Raw genomic sequence first — 19,138 nt, 5'->3', positions numbered from 1 at the left:
CGTGCCCTTGCTCCTCCCACCCCCCACCCCCTGAGCCTCCTGCATGCCATGAAACAGCTGATTGGGCGGTGCAGGGAGGGAGGGGGAGGTGCTGATTGGCAGGGCTGCCAGTGGGCAGGAGGCACTGGGAGCTGGGAGGGAAGTGGGGGACGGGACTGACAGGGGAGCTGCTGATATATTACTGGGGCTCTTTGGTAATGTCATTGGTAAATTCTGGCTCCTTCTCAGGCTCAAGTTGGCCACCCCTGCTAATATCTAACCTAAATCTCCCTTGCTGCAGATTAAGTCCATTATTTCTTGTCCTGCCTTCAGTGGGCATGGAGAAAGATTGAGCACCGTCCTCTTTATAACAGCCCTTAAGATATTTGAAGACTGTTACGAGGTTTCTCCCCTCACCTGTCTTCTTTCCTCAAGACTAAACATACCCAGGTTTTTTAACCTTTCATCATAGGTCAGGTTTTCTAAACCTTTTATTATTTGTGTTGCTCTCCTCTGGACTCTTCCCAGTGTATCCACATCTTTCCTAAAGATGACATACCACCCGTACTTCTGTGCTGCTGCCTTCAGAGCTGGGTGGCTGGAGAGTGGCGGCTGCTGACTGAGGGCCCAGCTCTGCAGGCAGCAGCGCAGAAGTAAGGGTGGCAATCCCACACCAGGCCATCCCCTTACTTCTGTGCTGCTGCTGGCTGCGGCGACGCCTTCAGAACTGGGCCCCCAGCCAGCAGCTGTTGTTCTCCAGCTGCCCAGCTCTGAAGGCGTTGCCGCCGCCAGCAGCAGCGCAGAAGTAAGAGTAGTAGAACTGCAACCCCCTCCACAATAACCTTGCGGCCCTGCCCCCTCACACACAACTCCTTTTTGAGTTAGGACCCCCCCACAATAACTTTGCGAGCCTCCCCCCACCCCACACACACACATTCTCACACAACTCCTTTTTGGGTAGGACCCCTACAATTACAACACCGTGACGTTTCAGATTTAAATAGCTGAAATCATGAAATGTATGATGTTTAAAATACTATAACCGTGAAATTGACCAAAATGGACCATGACTATGGTAGTGCCCTGTGTATTGGTGAAGCACTGCTGGTGTAGACATGGCCTTAGTCTTAGATCATGAGCAGAGTGGAATGGGATCCTTGCCTGCCCAGTGGATATAGCATGATGCAGCAAATCAGCGTCCTGTAACTTGCAAGCATGACATCCACAGTGCCTTTTTCAGTCTAGAAACTTGCTGAAACTGCAGTCTTAATACTGTGATTTTTGTTTGTTTGTTTTTGTTTTATTTTGGTAAGCATGTTAGGGGCATCTGTGCTTGGTGATGGACAAATGCTGGGTATGCTTATAATTAAGGATACGATTTAGTCAAGTATTTTTAGTAAAAGTCATGGGCAATAAACAAAAATTCACGGCTTGTGACCTGTCCATGACATTTACTAAAATACCTGTGACTAAATCTTGGGGTGGAGGTGCCGGGGGGCATGGGAGCTGCTGCTGAGGGGGTGTCGGGCGGCACCAGCTGTTGGGGGCTGTGGACTGCGGCTGCCCCAGCCGGCCGGGGACTGGTTGGCCCTGGAGCCAGCCTCTTGGGTACCCTGAGGTGAGCCACATTGGCCCCTGCAGGAGTCACGGAATCTGTGATTTCCACGACCTCCATGACAGATAAGGAGTCTGACTTATAATTTGCACAAAAGACTGTAACCTTTTGTCGTGTTAAGTAGTTCCTTTCACAGTTACCTTCCTTTGAAAAGGCATATTTACCTGCTATCTTGGCACACAATTTGGTTTTTTGCTTGAGCACAGTGGCTTCTCAGCTGACTGTTGACTGGATGTCCTTTCGATTGATGATGATCTAGTTGGCTGCTGTGAACATATACCAAAGTCAAATAGTAAAACTAACCGATGTACTATATAGAAGCATCAATCTTCAAGACTCTCAATATGCATACTTAGAGTATATGGATTACTAACTGCTACTGGGATGGAGCAAAAAAGCCACCACCATGCAAACAGAATTGAACTTAAGGGGTTCTCTTAGATGGACAAAATATACTTTAGATGGCTTTTATCGGGACTCTAGAGTGACATCATTACTTTTGCATAAAGTTGACATGAGCTCTTATGACCAAAAGTATTCAAGGCCTGGGTTTTCTGTTTCATCCAAAAAATAGTACCCTAAGCACAATTCTCACAGCTCTGTTCTAGGGCACTGATTCAGAGGGGAGAGTGCCACCTACTGAATAACCAGCCCCACATCATGCAGCACCCTGGATTTCTCACTGAGTTCTTGCATCCAAATACTGAACAGATCTGATCCTGCTTTATTTAGGAAATCTGACATGATTGCACCAAGCCAGGGTATTGGTACCTCAGTTATAGATTTTATTAAAATAGTGCATGTACAGTGCTTGCACCTAAAGCATTCATAGTTTTTTAGAATTTAACAGACTCGAGAGCATTTCTCATTTTAAGGAATATCTTTCAACCCAGTATAATCTTTCATAATAAAAGAAACCCCAAGGTTCTGCAACATAGTCCTTACAACAGTTTTGAATGTATAAGGGCTCCAAAAAAAATCTGAAATAACAGCTTCTAATTTTGTATGTGTGGAGTGGGATTATAATTGGTTTTCTGGATTTATAACTTTAATAACCTACAACTAACAACATACTTTGTTAATTACAAAAACAAGTTGAAACCTTGCATGCCATGTTTCTGCCCAAGGTGAAATGTATAGCTCTTATAAACTGAAAAGGATTTTATAGAGAAAATACTGATGTAATCTTGACTACAGTGACACTAACTGGTTTTGGTTTCCAAATTGAATGACAGTCAGAATGTACTGTAGGTGTAACCAGATACATGGTTAATTTCCCAATTAAATCTTAATGGAGTTGGAATAGATGCTGGTCATGATATGAAAAGATTCTCTAAAAAGAATGTGTAGATGCAGGTGCACAGTGTTAGGTTTAAATGAGTAATCATTTTAATTAAATTTCAGTTGGGAACAATGGAAGTGCATATGCTTACCATAGACAATGGTGTCCAGTTTCCCCAGAGCACTAATGAAGTTCAGATATCTATGACAATACATTTTAAACAATATGGTTGGACTGCAAATGTGACTATAAGTAAGCAGTTGCATGCTTAGCAATTCCTCTTCAGTAAGGAGACAGGGACCTAGTAATACTAGTCTGACAGCATAAAAAAACAAAACACCTCTAGATAAGGGCTCTTGCACATCTGATAAACTTTACAAATGTCAGATCATTTTCTATAAAATATACTATTTACCCATTACTGAAATGTGACTATTATATCTTTAGAGTGGAGTGCAACACTACGGAGCAGTTTAAGACAAAATGAAAAATACCTTAATTTGAAACTAAGGGAGAGTTTTAGGTAGAAAGGTAAATGTCTGGGTATATACACAATCTACTCTTCCCCATACCCCCAAAAAGGGAGATTTTAATGGCAAGGAACATGTCTTGTCACATTTGAAAGTACTAGGGGAGACCACCAACCCCCTGCCAAACTTAACCCCCTGCCCCACCAAGTCTTATCTAAATGGAACAATTTCTAAGGCTTTGTCTACACTACACAGCTTTTAGCAACACAGCTGTGTTGCTAAAAGTTGGGCAGTGTAAACATTGTTTGTCGGCACTTTTGCTGACAAAATACTTCCACCCCCTACGAACAGGGTTCGCCTTGTTGACAGGAGAGCACTCCTGCCAACAACGAGCTGTTTACATTGCCACTTGCTGCGGCAAAACTTTTGTCTTTCAGAGGGGGACTTTTTAAGCACCTGTGAACAACAAAAGTTTTGTTGTTCAATTGGCAGTGTCTACACTAGCAGCACTTTACCTGTGTGGGAATTCTGGTATACTATACCGGGAAAGTGCTCCTACTGTGGACGCAACTTATTCCCGCAAAGCTACACTTTTACTGATATCCGATTCCCCTCTCCCTGCGCAAAACAAACTCTATCCATAAAAGCATGGCTTTACCAGTATAACTGAGGGCAAGCCTACACTAGAGCACTACATCAGCGCAGCTGCACTGATGCAGCTCCGCCACTGTAGCACATCTGGTGATGACGCACTATGACGAAGGGAGAGCGCTCACCCATCAGCATAATTACTCCACCTTCGTGAGAGGTGTAACTTACTTCGCTCCGGGGAGTGGTCTTTGTCACCTGCGCGACGTAAGTTACATCAACTTAAGCAGTAGTGTAGACCAGCCTAACTGTACACTAGGGGCTTCTGCCCACACTGCTGTATCGGTCAAGGGCCACACACAACATAGCTATGCTGGTTGAAGTCTGAGTGTAGACACGGCTTAAGACTCTGTCTCCATCAGGCCTAAGAAAAACAAGGTAGATGATATCCAGGTAAGGTGGTGTCTTTAAACTAACGTCAGAAGTAAATACAGAGATCAGAGGGCAAATTTATCAAATGAAAAAAGCAAGGTGCATATATCAAGATCTTTGTAGAAGTCAGAAATGGAAAAGACCTGCTTGTCTTTTCTGAATAGTTCCATTAGGTTTACATAAACTGCAATCCACAGCTGCACCTGACTCTAATTTTGAAATCTGAACTCAAAACCTGTTTCCCGTGGCCTGATAAAAAGATTCTGTAAATTTGGGCTTTTAAAACCTTTTAGCTAAACATCAACAAAAATATCACAGGTTTGTGGTTTTTATTTAGCCACAGAAGACAATACTGTGTAACACAGGTGCCGACTTCCCCTTTGCCCGGTGGGTGCTCGACTACCCCCCCCTTTGCCCCACCCCCATTCCACCCCTTCCCCCAAGTCCCCACCCACCTCGCCTTTTCCCATCCCAACCCCGCCCCCATTCCACCCCCTTCCCCCAAGTCCCTGCCCTGCCTCTTCTCCTCCCTCCCAGCTGTTAGGCGGCAGGGGGCAGAAAGTGCTGGGAGGGAGGGGTAGGAGAGGGGATGCGGTGCTCTCGGGGGAGGGGGGAGGAGGAGGCTGGGAGTGGGGAGCTTGGCCGCCGGTGGGTGCGGAGCACCTGCTAATTTTTCCCCGTGGGTGCTCCAGCCCTGGAACACCCACAGAGTCGGCGCTTATGCTGTGTAACTATTTCTCTTCATCTTTTTTAACGGTCCTAATACATTTAATATTTGGGAATACAATAGTCTTGTGATCCTAATGCTCAGTGCTCTCCCACCATTTCATGGGAAAGAATGCTGGGGGAAATAGTCTCTTACAAAAAGTTCAGTGGGATCTTTAAAGACCAAGGTGTCAATTAAAAGGCATTACAAAAACTGGATAGATGACTGAAAATGTCCCTGTCTGCAATATTTAAAGATCTGTTGTCAGTGAAGTTAATTTGTTAAGATAATATACTGTGATGTGTTTTTAACAAATGTTTATGCTAATTGTGTTTTTGCTTTGATTTCAGCTGTTGGATTGGGATCCTGGTGCTTCCACATGACCCTGAAGTATGAAATGCAGGTTAGTAGTACTAAACAGCAAATGCGAATAACCTTGTGCAGGTAACTCACTATTGTCCCCAAGTGTGCATTTGGTGGGTTTTTTAAATTCTGTAACCAAATGCCTCTGGTGATTTGCTTTTCCCTCATAGGAATCAACACAGGTGGCTGTGCATGTACCTTTTAAGTCTGGCAGAGCCGGCAAAGCACTCTCACTCTAAAGGTGGACAAAATGTGTCATTTTAGGGATTTGTTCTTAGCTAATCTAATTTTGTTCGATTTATCTGTAAAATAAATTTATCTATTCCTTATAGGTCACTGGACATGACTCCTTTCAGCATAGATCTAGTGTGAGCCCTACTTTGTTAGCCATTGGTACTGATGTACATGCAGGAATGGATACTGGTTTCTAAATTAGTACTGTAATCAATTGGTTATTTAGTAAAAGGGATGTTACCTGTTATGAGATTGTTACAGAGTTTTCATTTGTGATGCTGTAATGTTAAACGACATTACAGCTTTGACTTGCTACTGAACATTATTGCCTTGGATTATTTGGTCGTCCATTGGTATCCCCATGTATTGCTTAATTTTGTAGCAGTATAAAACTGCACTTCTAGATGTGCAACTGCCCTTGGCACTGAAGTCAAAACTCTGTGGAAAGCAGTAATTGTTGGTTGCTTCTCCATTTGGGAATAAGGCTCTTCAGCAATACATTGTTGGGAAAGGAAATTCTAGTCTCGATATAGCTTCATTCCCAAGAAGACTTGAAGGGTTTTGTCCTAGATCTGAGAGCATGAGACAAATTCATCCTCTTGAGTCAAGATCAGGATGGTGATGGCCTCCATAATCTTCTCTCTTATGTCCATGGGATTTGTTGGAGGCTGTCACCCTCAGTGATGCATATTATTGTCTGTCATTGAGGTCAGAATGTATAAAGTACCTAAGCTTTGCATCTGCAAGGCCACTTCTAGTACAAATTACACCACAGCACTCAACGTCTAGCTATAGAAGCAGCTGATCTAAATGTGAGGGATTCACAATTACCCCTGTTACTAGCTGATGAGTCCCCGTAGTCAGAAAAAGTACATTCCATCCTTTAGACAATGCTGTTATTCACTGGGTCTGCGGCTCAACAATGAAAAGTTGTCATTCATAGCGGCTCAAGTGGTAACTTTCACAGGAGCTTTCATTAACTCAGTATTGCAAACAGACCATCAGGCAGAATTGTACAGCAAAGGGGAAAAGGCAAGGGCTTCAGAAAAATTGTTCCAGGGGCTGCCTGAAGAACAGCTGCCAGAACTGTTTGGTGGGCAGCTATATCAGCTCACCATGTCACCACCCAAAGTTCCTCAATGCTCGGGCATCTAGTAGTTAAGACTTCTGAAAGGACTGATTCACACCCTCCTTCTTGTGCCTGGGCCAGGCTGTCTTTTTGGGGGAGTTGGTTCTCACCTAGATGAAATCTGTTTGTACCTCTAGCAGATTTACTCGACTATTTTGTCCTTGAAAACTACCAAAATGTGAAATTTGGAGGCTGTTAGGTGTCCAGTTTTGGAAATGTTGGCCATAGTATTTTTCTTTCTTTCTCTTTCTTTCTTTGTTTCAAACTTTTTTTTTTTAAAGAAGGAGCTACATCGATTAATCACATGGTTATGCCTGACCAGACCTTTGGAAATTGAAATTTCAAAAATCCTAAGAAATGGTTTAAGCAAACTCTGGGCTGTTCATCTCTAGTGCTGAATCTTCTAAATGAATAGCTTCATTTATCCTGGTATTGTTGGTCATCTCTTCTGAATTCTCTAAGTTTCTTTTGCCAAAAACAAGATAAGCTAATTTGTTTTCATTCTTGAGAGACTCGGCCACTCTCTTAAAATGACTGAATTGCCTTTCAACGTGAAAGTTTAAAAAAAAATGGAATGCTTATTTTGGCCAAAGCGTTCAGAGGCCTTCTTCCCAAATTGAGGGCTACCAGGCCGGGAGCCAGGAGCTTCAGTACCAGCACAACTCCAGCCTGGCAATCCCACTCAATAACCTTCAGAAAAGGGGGTACTACTGCCTCCAGCAGCAAAACATGCGGGCCCTATTTTACCTTTTCTGGGAAAATTCATTTCCCTCTGGAAAAAAAATGTGGGTCAAAGTAAAGAAACATAAAAATTGTTCTTTAATTGAAACTATTTAGACCACATACTTTCTAAGTTCAAAATATTTAATGACCCCTTTTTCAAGATTGTCAATCTCATGACTTTACTGGGGAGGGGGAGGGATGGCCTGCTAAACCCAGGGTTGTGAGTTCAATCCTTGAGGGGGCCACTTAGGGATCTGGGGCAAAATTGGTCCTGCTAGTGAAGGCAGGGGGCTGTACTCAATGACCTTTCGGGGTCCCTTCTAGCCCTATGAGATAGGTACATCTCCATATATTATATTATTACTGCTAACTTCAGTGAGAAATCAACTCCACACTCTCAAGTTCACATGTACGTGTATGTAAGCACTCATTGGAGTGCAGAGTTTTGATGGAAAAGGTGACGTTCTGATTCTGTGTATGTAATGCAAAAGTGTCTATTTTTCATAGGTCTTTTTTGCCTCCTTAGTTAAGGTGGGTGTATTACTTCCCAGAGACTGTTTTTTTTTTTTTTTTTACTCCGGAAAAGTAACTTTGTTTTCTTTAGACAAAATGTTGTGATCCTGTTACTAATGGTTTAAAAATGATTTAAGATAAAACTGCATTAATTTGCAGTCATAATTGGAAGATCCAATTATTGCAACTTACTACAGTTTACTTAATTTTCAAATTAGAAAGAAGGTAAATGAAAAGCAAGGCTACTGCATCAGAGAATATTTCATAATGTACTAATGTTCTGTAATATTCTGTGCAAAAATAATGAGGTCTCAAAGAGGCTTCGCTGCGACCTACTGATTAATTTTTATTGAGAAGTGGAGAGATGCCATGAAATGTTTTGAGCAGGTTATGAAATGTGTGGGTTAGGTAGGTCCTGTACTTCAGGATTTTTAATTTCCTGGAAATTCTGTAAATGTTTAAAAGGGATATGAGAGTAGTGAAAATGGCAGAGAGCTGTGAACACATGCTTTCTCGTAATATGTAATATTTGAAAGATTCAGTTAAGCAAGCATATAGTAACTCACCTGCTTTCTAAGGTTGAGAAGCATTTGACACCGTTGTATAGAAAATATAGTCAAGAAGCTGGGTATCATAAAACTGTTTAAAACCCCCTAGTTAACAAGTGACTCCCCATAGTTAACTTACATCAGTGTGCATGAGTTAAAAGCGATTTTCATGTTTTGGTGTTTCTCTGCTTTTTGTAGCTGTTGGATGAGCTGCCAATGATATACAGTTGTTGTGTGTTTGTCTACTGCCTGTAAGTACATTTTGTCAAATGTTTTTAATATTGGAAAGGTACTTTTATGTAATGACCAATACATGGAACCCAATCTGCTCTCATTGAAACTGATGCTAAAACATCTATGCTAGACTCAATGCAGTCAGCAATTTTACTAACAGTAAAGAATCATGATCCTAATGGGCAGATTAGGAGCCAGGAACTCTGACTTCTAGTCCTAGCATTGCTAACTTAGACCTGCTGTGTGACCAGGTGCAGGTTGCTTAACCTCTTTGTCTATTTCCCTACCTGTAAATGAGGCATAAAATTTTGGCTAAAATAAGACAATACTGTGATAAGCCTTGTAGAAATGCTAATAAACAAATCAAATTGCCTCCCTACTTAACAAGGATGTTGAATTAATGTTTGTAAAAACACTTTGCAAATGTAAAGCACTATATGCAGTTAAGAATTAAGCATTATTTGGCATGTAGACAACAAGAGTAATGAAACTTGCAAAAACGGCAGGGTTGTCATTCATTAGGGACAATGTGATATAACCTGTGCTCCAAATGGAAATTTCTAAATTCTGGTCAAACCTGCTTTCCACACCCTTTTAAAAAAAAAAAAAAATTCTTATGGAAACTAAATACTTTGTAGAAGAGTGTCCTAGAAAAACTAATATAATGTTTTGGCACAACATCCAAAGCAGTTCTCCTCCTTGGTTAGGGAGCTTTGTAGCATTTTGTTGCCCAATCACTTAGTTTTGTGAAATCTTTTTGAAGTTCTTCACAGTCTGCTTTGGTCTTAACTATCTTGAGCAGTTTAGTATCATCTGCAAACTTTGCCACCTCACTGTTTACCCCTTTCTCCAGACCATTTATGAATAAGTTGAATAGGATTTGTCCTAGGACTGACCCTCGGGGAACACCACTAGTTATCCCTCTCCATTCTGAAAAGTTACCATTTATTTCTACCCTTTGTTCCCTGTCTTTTAACCAGTTCTCAATCCATGAAAGGATCTTCCCTCTTACCCCATGACAACTTAATTTACTTAAGAGCCTTTGGTGAGGGATCTTGCTAAAGGCTTTCTGGAAATCTAAGTACACTATGTCCACTGGATCCCCCTTGTCCAAAGTTTGTTGACCCTTTCAAAGAGCTCTAATAGATTAGTAGACATGATTTCCCTTTACAGAAACCATGTTGACTTTTGCCCAACAAGTTATGTTCTTCGATGTGTCTGACAATTGTATGGGGTCAATTATCATAGCAACATGCACTGCAATTTACACCAGCTATGATGTAAAATTTTGGTCCATAATGTTTTCATTCTTAACATTGTTTCACTTTAATCTGAAATCATCTGAGAATCATAGAACCATAGGGCTAGAAGGGACCGCAAGGGTCATCTATTGAGTCTAACCCCCTGCCAAGATGCAGGATTTGCTATGTCTAAACCAGTGGTTCTCAACCCGCAGCCCACGGGCCACTTGCAGACCAGTCAGCACACAGCTGCAGTCCATGTGACATCCTCAGGGCCATGCAGCTAGTATATATATTGTGTGGATGAGGCCTACATAACACATAGAGAGCTGCATATGTGGCCCACAATGACAAATAGGTTGAGAACCACTGGATCTAAACCATCCAAGACAGATGGCTTTACAGCCTCCTTTTGACAACCTCCAGTAAAGGAGCTTCCCCAACCTCTCTATGTGGTCTATTCCGTTGTCCTACCGTTCTTACAGTTAGGAAGTTTTTCCTGAGATTTAATCTAAATCTGCTACGCTGTAGTTTGAACCCATTGCCTCTTGTCCAGACCTCTGTGGTAAGAGAGAACAACTTTTCTCCATCTTTTATCCTGTCCCCGAGATTTCTTTTGCATTTATTTTGCCTGAATTGAATGTGATTCAGAGAAGAAAAAACAAAGTTCAAACACCGGTTCTTGGGTCATATTGGTTATTCCATATTTTTAAAAGTATAAAAGACCTAAGAGGAGCTTGTGCACAGAATCTGCTTGAAATGGTGTACAGTGATTTGTATACTGCATGTAAATTCTTAAACATAAGTGCTTTACGTAATGTGCTTCTATTTTGTGAAATTGTGGAAGTTCAAGAAGAGAGATCATCTAGTTCATCTGCTTGCCAAAGTAGGATTGTTCAATACAGAACATTCCCTAGCCCTTGTTTCAATTTAATTTAAAATCCCAAGTAGTGGAATTTCCACCACTTCCCTTAGCAGGATTCTCCAGAGTTGTACATCTTCCTGTCTTGAAGATTTTTTGCAGATAATAAGTATATATATTTTTCCTCCATTTCCTCCATTACTATAAGGCTAAGTAATTCTTCTCCCTCTGTGGTGATTTGTAGACATATTAATCCTTCTTCATCGTTTAGCTAAGCTATACATTATTTAGGTCTTAATTTTTTTTACACATCCATTCCTCCAGCCCCAGTAGCGTTTGCTGTTCTCTGAGTTCTTTCCAGTTTATCAAACTCTTTTCTGATGATGTGGTTCTCAGAACTGTACCCAATAATCTAAGTGTGATTGCACCACAGCCATATAATTTACTGTTTTCTGATGCTATACAATTTTGGGCTACATGTTACTATGTGAAAGTTTTTCAGTATTTTTTTTCTAGTAACCACATCAAACTTATGTCTAATTTGCTGTCCATAAAAAAAGTAAGCCTTTTTAAGCATTATTTCTTCCCAGGCTTTTTTTTTTTTCCATTGGGTTATCTTTCCCTGCATGTATTGGCTTGTATTTTTCCCAAACAAGTTCATACAGTAACATATAATTAAGAATAAATATCAGGCCAATATTTATTACAAGTGAAATATATTCCATCTGTAAAAGTGACAGGGCCTTGTGGGAAAGTCTAAATTTTCTCACAGGGCCCATGCATTTCATGTCACTTTCTTCACAGGTTCCCTTTAATCTCCAACAAATGGTTCTTTTTAACATCATTACCTCTTGTAGGATTTATCATTTATATATGATAAAGTAAGACGTAACTTTCCTGTATGTTTTATTTCAGGTACGAATGTTTCAAGCACAAGAACAGTGTCAATTATCCTCTGCTTTTTGTATTAATAACTTTCAGTGTCATAGTCAGCATAGTAAGTAACTTTTTCTTATGCAGAACTTTCATATGTGCATTAGTAATTTTCCTAACACTTAAGGAATATTAAACTGGCAAAATTCCATCTGTTGTACTTTATTGCTTGCTGTTGAAACTGGGCGGGAAGCGGGAATCTGTTCAAAGCTGGAGAGACACATTTTGCACAATGCAATAACTAAATTAAATTCTTCTATGGGAAACTTTAATGCCTTCTGTAAATAAAAACTGATCCAAAACACTTTATGTGGTAAAAGAAAAGTTCCTTCATATAAAGAGTATAGGGAGGTAATCCAGGTACTAGGTCCTGGGAGTCAGAAAAATGGTCTGCTGTTCTGACTTTTCCACTGTCTTGTTCTGAGACCTTGGGCAATTTCTTTACCTTTTTGAGCCTTCGCTTTCTCATCTGTAAAATGAGGAAGATAATGCTCAGTCATCTTTGTAAAATGCGTTGAGATCTACAGTTAGAAAGCAATATATGTGCTAAATAGAAGTCAAAACCAGCCACAACTAAAAGTTAGCTGTTTAAATTATCAAAATAAATGTGACACAGTTAAGGTTAATTTTGATTCTGTTCCTTGGTTCAGTGTGCTCCCTGTATATTTGGGGGACGCTTCCTAGGAACCTAAAACCAACATGGATGGCATCTCTATATTTGGTGATGGGAGATAAAGCCCAGTAATCCTACCAGTTTCATTGCTGACCCTTATCTTAATGTATTGCAGATTTTGCATCTTTATATGTGTTGACTGTTCTTCTGAGCCTTTTTGATATGGCATGTTGTGGAGCAGATCAGATTGAGACTGAAATGAAAAAATAATTATTTTCATAAATATAATGCCCACTTTTTTCCAAAACAGGATTTGAATTCACTACCTTAGCACTAGGCGTCTACAGTGATTTTTTTGTTGGCATCCGTGGGAATTTAGAGACATCATTTAACAGACACGGATTGATAATTTCAAGAAAAAATTAATTGCCTATGAGGACTATAGTTCAGTCTGTTTCAGTACCTATCAAGGATTATATACAAAATTTTAATGCATTTTTAACTTACTGTATGTGTGTTGCAGTTTGAATAAATTGAGCGACATTCACATCTAAAACCATCTGTTTAGGGTAGCTATTACTACCCTAGTTTTTTTAAATAGTGACATAAATCTGGAGGGACTCAAAGAATATTGGTGCTTGCTGTTGTCAGGGGAAAGAACTCCGATGCCTAATCAAGTTTAGTACTGTGTAGGTGGATAGTTGTATTTTTATGCTAACATGGCATAAGTCTTTATGATTTTCAATATGTAAAACAAAGATATCCGTATGCAAAACAAAGTATGTGTAAGACTTTTTCTTTGATTCTTTGCAGATTTACCTAAATTTGAAAGAGCCTGTATTTCATCAGGTAAATCTTACTCCTTTGCAATTAATTTTAGCATAAGACAGTCTTGTTAAATAATGTATGCAGTGTTGCTGTAGCCTTGTTGGTGTCATATTTGAGACTCTTGTGTTGTACATCACAGTTTGCAAAAAGAATAATTGTGCCTTTCACATTTTTTACTGGCATACTGCAGTCCTGTCCTGGAAAAAATATTGGAGAACTATCTCAAAACTTAATGATTGTATTTCATTGTCAAGGAGTGATGGGGTGAATTCAGTATTTGAGTGAATATTTTACCTGGATATTCAATGGCTACCGTATATAAATAACCAGGGCTACTGTGGGGTGGGGTGCATGAGAGCGAGAGACACCTGTCTGCTCTTCTCTCTTTTTTTGGTTTGCTGGGAAGCCATGTGACCCAACTCTCCAGCCCTAGTTGCTCCTTAATAGCAATATAGCCAGTTTGTTTTTCTGCTGGCTCCTCCTATTTCTTGTCAGAAGATAGGGATGAAAACTGGCTGCTATATAAAGGCTGCTGTGTGTGAGAGAGACACATTGAGTCTTTTCTCTTCAGAGACAGCAGATGTATGGAAATGTACTCAGTACCCTAACTCTTTGGAACTCTGTGGCTTTCCTGGTATTTATGCCTCTGAGTTCACAAAAACAACGAGGAGTCCTTGTGGCACCTTAGAGACTAACACATTTCTTTGGGCATAAGCTTTCGTGGGCTAGAACCCACTTCATCAGATGCATGGAGTGGAGCATACAGGAGCAGGTATCAATACATGAAAAGATGGGAGTTGCCTTACTAAGTGTGAGGTCAGTCTAGTGAGACAATTCAACTAACAATAGGATACCAAGGGAGGAAAAATAACTTTTGTAGTGGTGATGAGAGTGGCCCATTTCAAACAGTTGACAAGAAGGTGTGAGTAACAGTTGGGGGGGAATCCTCCTTGTTTTTGCAGTTACAGACTAACATGGCTACCACTCTGAAATCTGAGTTCACAGTGATTTGACTCTGGGGCTTCAGAAGCACAGGTCATTCTGGCATGAAAATACCAGGAAAGCTGCAGAGGGCAGATGAGTTAAGGACCTTCATCAGCAGGGCTACTAGGTCTGTTATGAGAGATGGAGTACTGAGTAGCAGTTCTCTCCCTCTGTCTCCCTCAGTGGATGTGTCATCTTCCCTTTATCTATACCCACCTATATTTGATTGAAGACTCAATGTTTTTCTGGTTTTAAAAAAAACCTCAGGATGGTGTCTAGGAACAAGCCTGAATCTTCTAGAGAAATGTGACAGGCTGCATTTTCAGGCCCCTGTAGTCACTTGCATGCCTAGAGATTGGCCTGTGTATTGATAGGGAGAGGGTCGGCACTATCAATATGGAGTGTTGCCTTTTTTTGTGCTAGTATTTACAACTGCAAAAGGTTAGCAGTCATGATTATGTATCTACACAGAATGGGAGTGGATATTTCCCCACATGGATGGATGACTGACAAGATAACATCTGGACACTTAATGTGTTTTGTGGGTGCTCAGCTCCTTGGACGACTGAGCCTTGAAACCTTAATTTTTTCAGATGTCATGGCATAGAATATACCACCATCACTAGCACAGCCGGCCCAATAAGAAATAGTATATGTATTTCTGCTGGTATATTAATAAAACGCCTGATAATCATAATGCTGTCTCCATGCTCGCGTAACAAAAGGAACATATGCATTATTGTGGTGATCGGGGTGAAAATAGAGATTTAAAGGAAATTCTTCTTTTGATCCACTCACCACTCTGGTTTTGAATCTATTAATTTTAAATAATTTTGGATGTAACAACAGGAGAAATTAAGTTTTACTGATGCTGATTGTTTTAAGTCAAATGCCCACTGAGCAGTATTGCACACTGCTGTGAAAGTATTACAGTTTGACTGCAGCCAGCTTGGTATGCTTGTAACGTCTGAGTTGCTAAATATGATGCAAATTACGGGGTCGCTTTCCTGTAGCAGTAGGGAGAATTCTAGGAAACTTTAATTCCTTGCCCCTTGGCTTTAATGTTTATATCTGGTTTCAGTGAAGTTCAGAATATAACCTTCATGCCCTCAATCATCATTTCACCATGAAATTGTGAAGGGTAACAGTGAAAATATGTAGCTCCTTAAAAATATTGTTTTTCTGCTATGACAGCTCTTTCCAAATTGTTAATTATTAGGGAAATGAACAAATTCCAAATGTTCAAGTACTGCATTCATTTTTGCATGGAATTTACCCAAATGCACTGTAAATCGGGAAGGGGTATTTTTCTGATTGTGTAATAATTGCAGTTTAACCTTCAGGCCTAAGTCTATACTCGCTCTTAAATAGCCAAACAATATTTTTTTTCCGTAGGGAACTTGATTCCTGGTATTACGTATCTCATCCAGTCCCTATACATTGGTCAGTTTTACAAAGAAAGTGGCAAATAGGTGTGTTCAGGTAGAGAGTAACGTGCTTTTCGTATCGTCTCAATCTCCTAGTCCACAAAGATGTAGCAACAAAAGGGTCCTGCATTGTTTCAGTACCCGTGATCCAGGCCTCATCTTTCAGTCTGCTGCTTACTTTCTTTACCGTTCTTCTGTCTTCTTCCTGGCTAATGCCCCTAAATGGCTTATAATTAGAGAGGCTTCTAATTGTTTGTTTATGGCATAGTAAGAAAACAGGTAAAAGTACAGCGGGTCTCTCCTCCACGCTGACAGTCGGTATCAAGGAGCTTTAGAAATCTCAGAGCTGCAACGGTCAGAGCAGTCGGTCCATCCTTTGGCCAACTGAAGGCTCCACTTAATTTTCTTAACTGAATAAATGAGAGGTGGCCTCATCTCTAATACAAAGGTGTGGCCTTGAGAGGCTACATCTCCCAATGCATCATGTACCATCTTGTACCAAACTCACTTGATGGGCAGCTGGGGCTTTCAGCTTCAGTGAGCCACATTTAATTCAAGTAGAGGGCCAGATTCACGGACTATACTTTGGCCCCGGCTGTAGTAGGAATAGGGGGTCAGTTTTAAATTGTGGTAGCAGGATTGCATTCAGAAACTCTCTCGTTGTGCCTGACACTACCAGTGCTTATTAGATCTGACTTTTATAAGTATCAATATTCACCAGACTTTAAAAGCAAAAGTAAAACCCTTCCTGTGGCGTGATGGGTATTGTGTCTGAGGATGATGGTGTTTGGAGTATGTCAGGAAGAACTATTTGAGAAAGTGAGAAACTGGCACAATAAACATGTATTCCTCTTATTACTAACACGCTATTTTAAATTCTTGTTCTTTTTTTCAAGATGAGTCAACGATGGATGTCTTTCCATTCACAGCAATAGTTAATTTTTATCCCTGCATTATTATGACTATCTTCTATCCAAGCCATTAAGCCACTAATTTTGAGGGGTCAAGTCAGTGGCTCTAAGGAAAAGTGCTTTCCTTCAGTTTTTGCTTCTTCATTCTGTCAGTAGCTGTTACAAAGAGTAACCTTTTTAGCCAGTATTTTACCAGGCCTGTGGGCTGGCCTTAAGCCAGGTGTTTCGCTAGACAGAGTAAAAGCCTTTCATACTTGTACAAAGAGCCAGTGTAAGTCTGTTACATGATAAAAGCTTGACGTTGGCTACTATTTTAACCAGTGTGACAGAAATCTGTCTGTATAGCAGAAATGTCTATCCATGCAGAAATAGAGGAATGTTTAGAGATGGAAATTGTAAGTAAGAAGAATGCAGTAAGGAAAATGATCAAAACTATCCTTTGGTAGTCCTTTAGCCTGCTGTCTCTTTTAGTGAGTTTTCTAACATTTTAGAACAAGTCTCTTGATTTGGGTGTCAAAGGGAAACAGATCATCTTAAATTTGTCCTTTTTGGAAATCAGGGTTAAGACGAGATAGAAGTGTTCATTAATGCATTGGAAATACTAAAAGGACCTCAAACTATACACAGTACGGAGAGGCACAAAGATGGAGGACTCAATCTCTGGTTGCAGCAAGGTGTGAACTCCCTCTGGACATTTAAACACAGGCAGTACGTGCATATGTATAAAGCTTTCCTCCGTTGGCTCAGTATTAACAAACGATAACTATGTCAAGTCTGGCAGGGTTGTTTCTGGGTCACATATCTCCCCAATAAAAGTAATAAGACATTACTTAACTTTTCGGTTAATGCATAAACTGGATTGGAATTATGCTTGCAAATCCCTTTGTTTAGTTTGGCACTTCGGTGGTGAATAAAAAGTATTGACTGTTTCAGCAACAACTTTAATTGGCTCTTTCTCTGAACACAAATGGGGCCGGTCCACTGTGGACTTTTCACATAGTCTGGATTGGAGCTTCACTTTAAGTACCATAAAGACTTAGGTCAGAATTGAGTGTTCTGTTACATATGGACAGTTAAGGTTAAGTTTCTGTCATGACTATTTTTAGTAAAAGTCAGGGACATGTCATGGGCAATAAACAAAAATTCACAGAAGCCTGCAACTTGTCTGTGACTTATATTAAAAATACGTGGAGGTGTGGGGTGGACAAACAGCAGCCACTCCAGCCCCAGGGACTCACCCAACCCCAGCCACTGCTCCGGCAGCCAGGGACTGCTGCTTCGCTAGGACTTGGGCTGGCCACCGGTCAGCTGTTCGGCAGACTCAGGGACTGACCCTTGCTCCAGCCCTGCCCTAAAAGAGGTCCTGGAAAGTCACAGAATCCGTGACTTCCATGACAGATTCGTAGCCTTATCAATAGTAAAATGTAGACATTCTTGTGTACTGCCAGTCACCATAACCTCTCCTCTTTAATGCTAAAGGTTGATTTGAGACTAATGTACACCTCTACCCCGATACAACGCGACCCGATATAACATGAATTCGGATATAACGCGGTAAAGCAATGCTCCGGGGGGGCGGGGCTGCGCACTCCAGCGGATCAAAGCAAGTTCGAGACAACGCTGTTTCACCTATAATGCGGTAAGATTTTTTTGGCTCCCGAGGACAGCGTTATATCAGGGTAGAGGTGTACAATCCTTCAATAGCTGCCTTTAAATTTTTGTGAAGGGATTTTCCCTGGCTGCTACAGTTACAGTATTGTTATGCCAATAACCAGACCAGTTTATTGTTTATTTGTATTATGATGGTGACTACAGGCCCCAGTTATTCCATTGCCAGAGACAGCTGCTGGCCTGAAGGCTAAATAAACAAAACGAAGGGTGGGGAAAGGGGTAGAACATACAAGCAGTGTCAGTAAAATGTTGGTTTGCAAATGCCATACTAGTTCCTCAATTTTGTTGTGGTCTTGGTTTTTTAATACAATTCTTGAAGGAGTTCTGTTTATTAAATATTTATATTTAATATAGAACAAGAATGAGAGAAGGGAAGATACGAAGGGATTAGCTAAAAGAAAAAACAAAGGAAGGTCGGGGAATGGGGAAGGAAAAAGAGAGAGGGATATGGAGGATATCACAATTTAGTGCAGGTGCACCTGTATTCTCCCCTCTGCGGTCCCTCCAGGGCAAACACTCCTGGCTTCTCCTCTACCTCTGTTGAATGACGGAGTTGTCTTAAAATGGCTGAATGGCAAATGGAAGTAAGAGAAGAAAAGAGGAAGATTAGAAGTGTGCTGCAAAACAAAAAAGGGTTTGCATACGGAAACTTTTCAAAAATTAATACCCAAGTTGTGTAATTTGAAATATTACTTTGCTGCTGCCTAGCTTCATGCTATGGTTTATTGGCCAAGGATTTCTTGTCCATCTCATTGATTTGTTGACGTACCAGGAGAATACTGTGGTAAACGGAAGGTAGTATGGACCAGTGTGTGTGGCACTGGATTGAAACTCAGGTCTTAATCCGACTTT

The 19,138-nt window shown here is 40.7% G+C and overlaps 1 protein-coding gene across 3 annotated transcripts in view; it reads left to right on the top strand.

The window, feature by feature from the left end:
• Window positions 1-19,138, top strand: part of ACER3 (alkaline ceramidase 3) — a 69,190-nt gene that overhangs the window by 29,935 nt on the left and 20,117 nt on the right. For all 3 annotated transcript variants that reach the window (XM_034759128.1, XM_034759130.1, XM_034759129.1), the window contains exons 3-6: window positions 5,423-5,475; window positions 8,781-8,833; window positions 11,835-11,916; window positions 13,279-13,314. In XM_034759128.1, the coding sequence (XP_034615019.1) occupies window positions 5,423-5,475; window positions 8,781-8,833; window positions 11,835-11,916; window positions 13,279-13,314 (224 nt within the window). The remainder of the gene's footprint in view (window positions 1-5,422; window positions 5,476-8,780; window positions 8,834-11,834; window positions 11,917-13,278; window positions 13,315-19,138) is intronic.

The sequence above is a fragment of the Trachemys scripta genome, chromosome 1 (genome assembly GCF_013100865.1).
Source record: "Trachemys scripta elegans isolate TJP31775 chromosome 1, CAS_Tse_1.0, whole genome shotgun sequence".
Lineage (NCBI taxonomy): Eukaryota > Metazoa > Chordata > Testudines > Emydidae > Trachemys > Trachemys scripta.
This window is presented reverse-complemented; position numbering and strand designations above follow the sequence as displayed.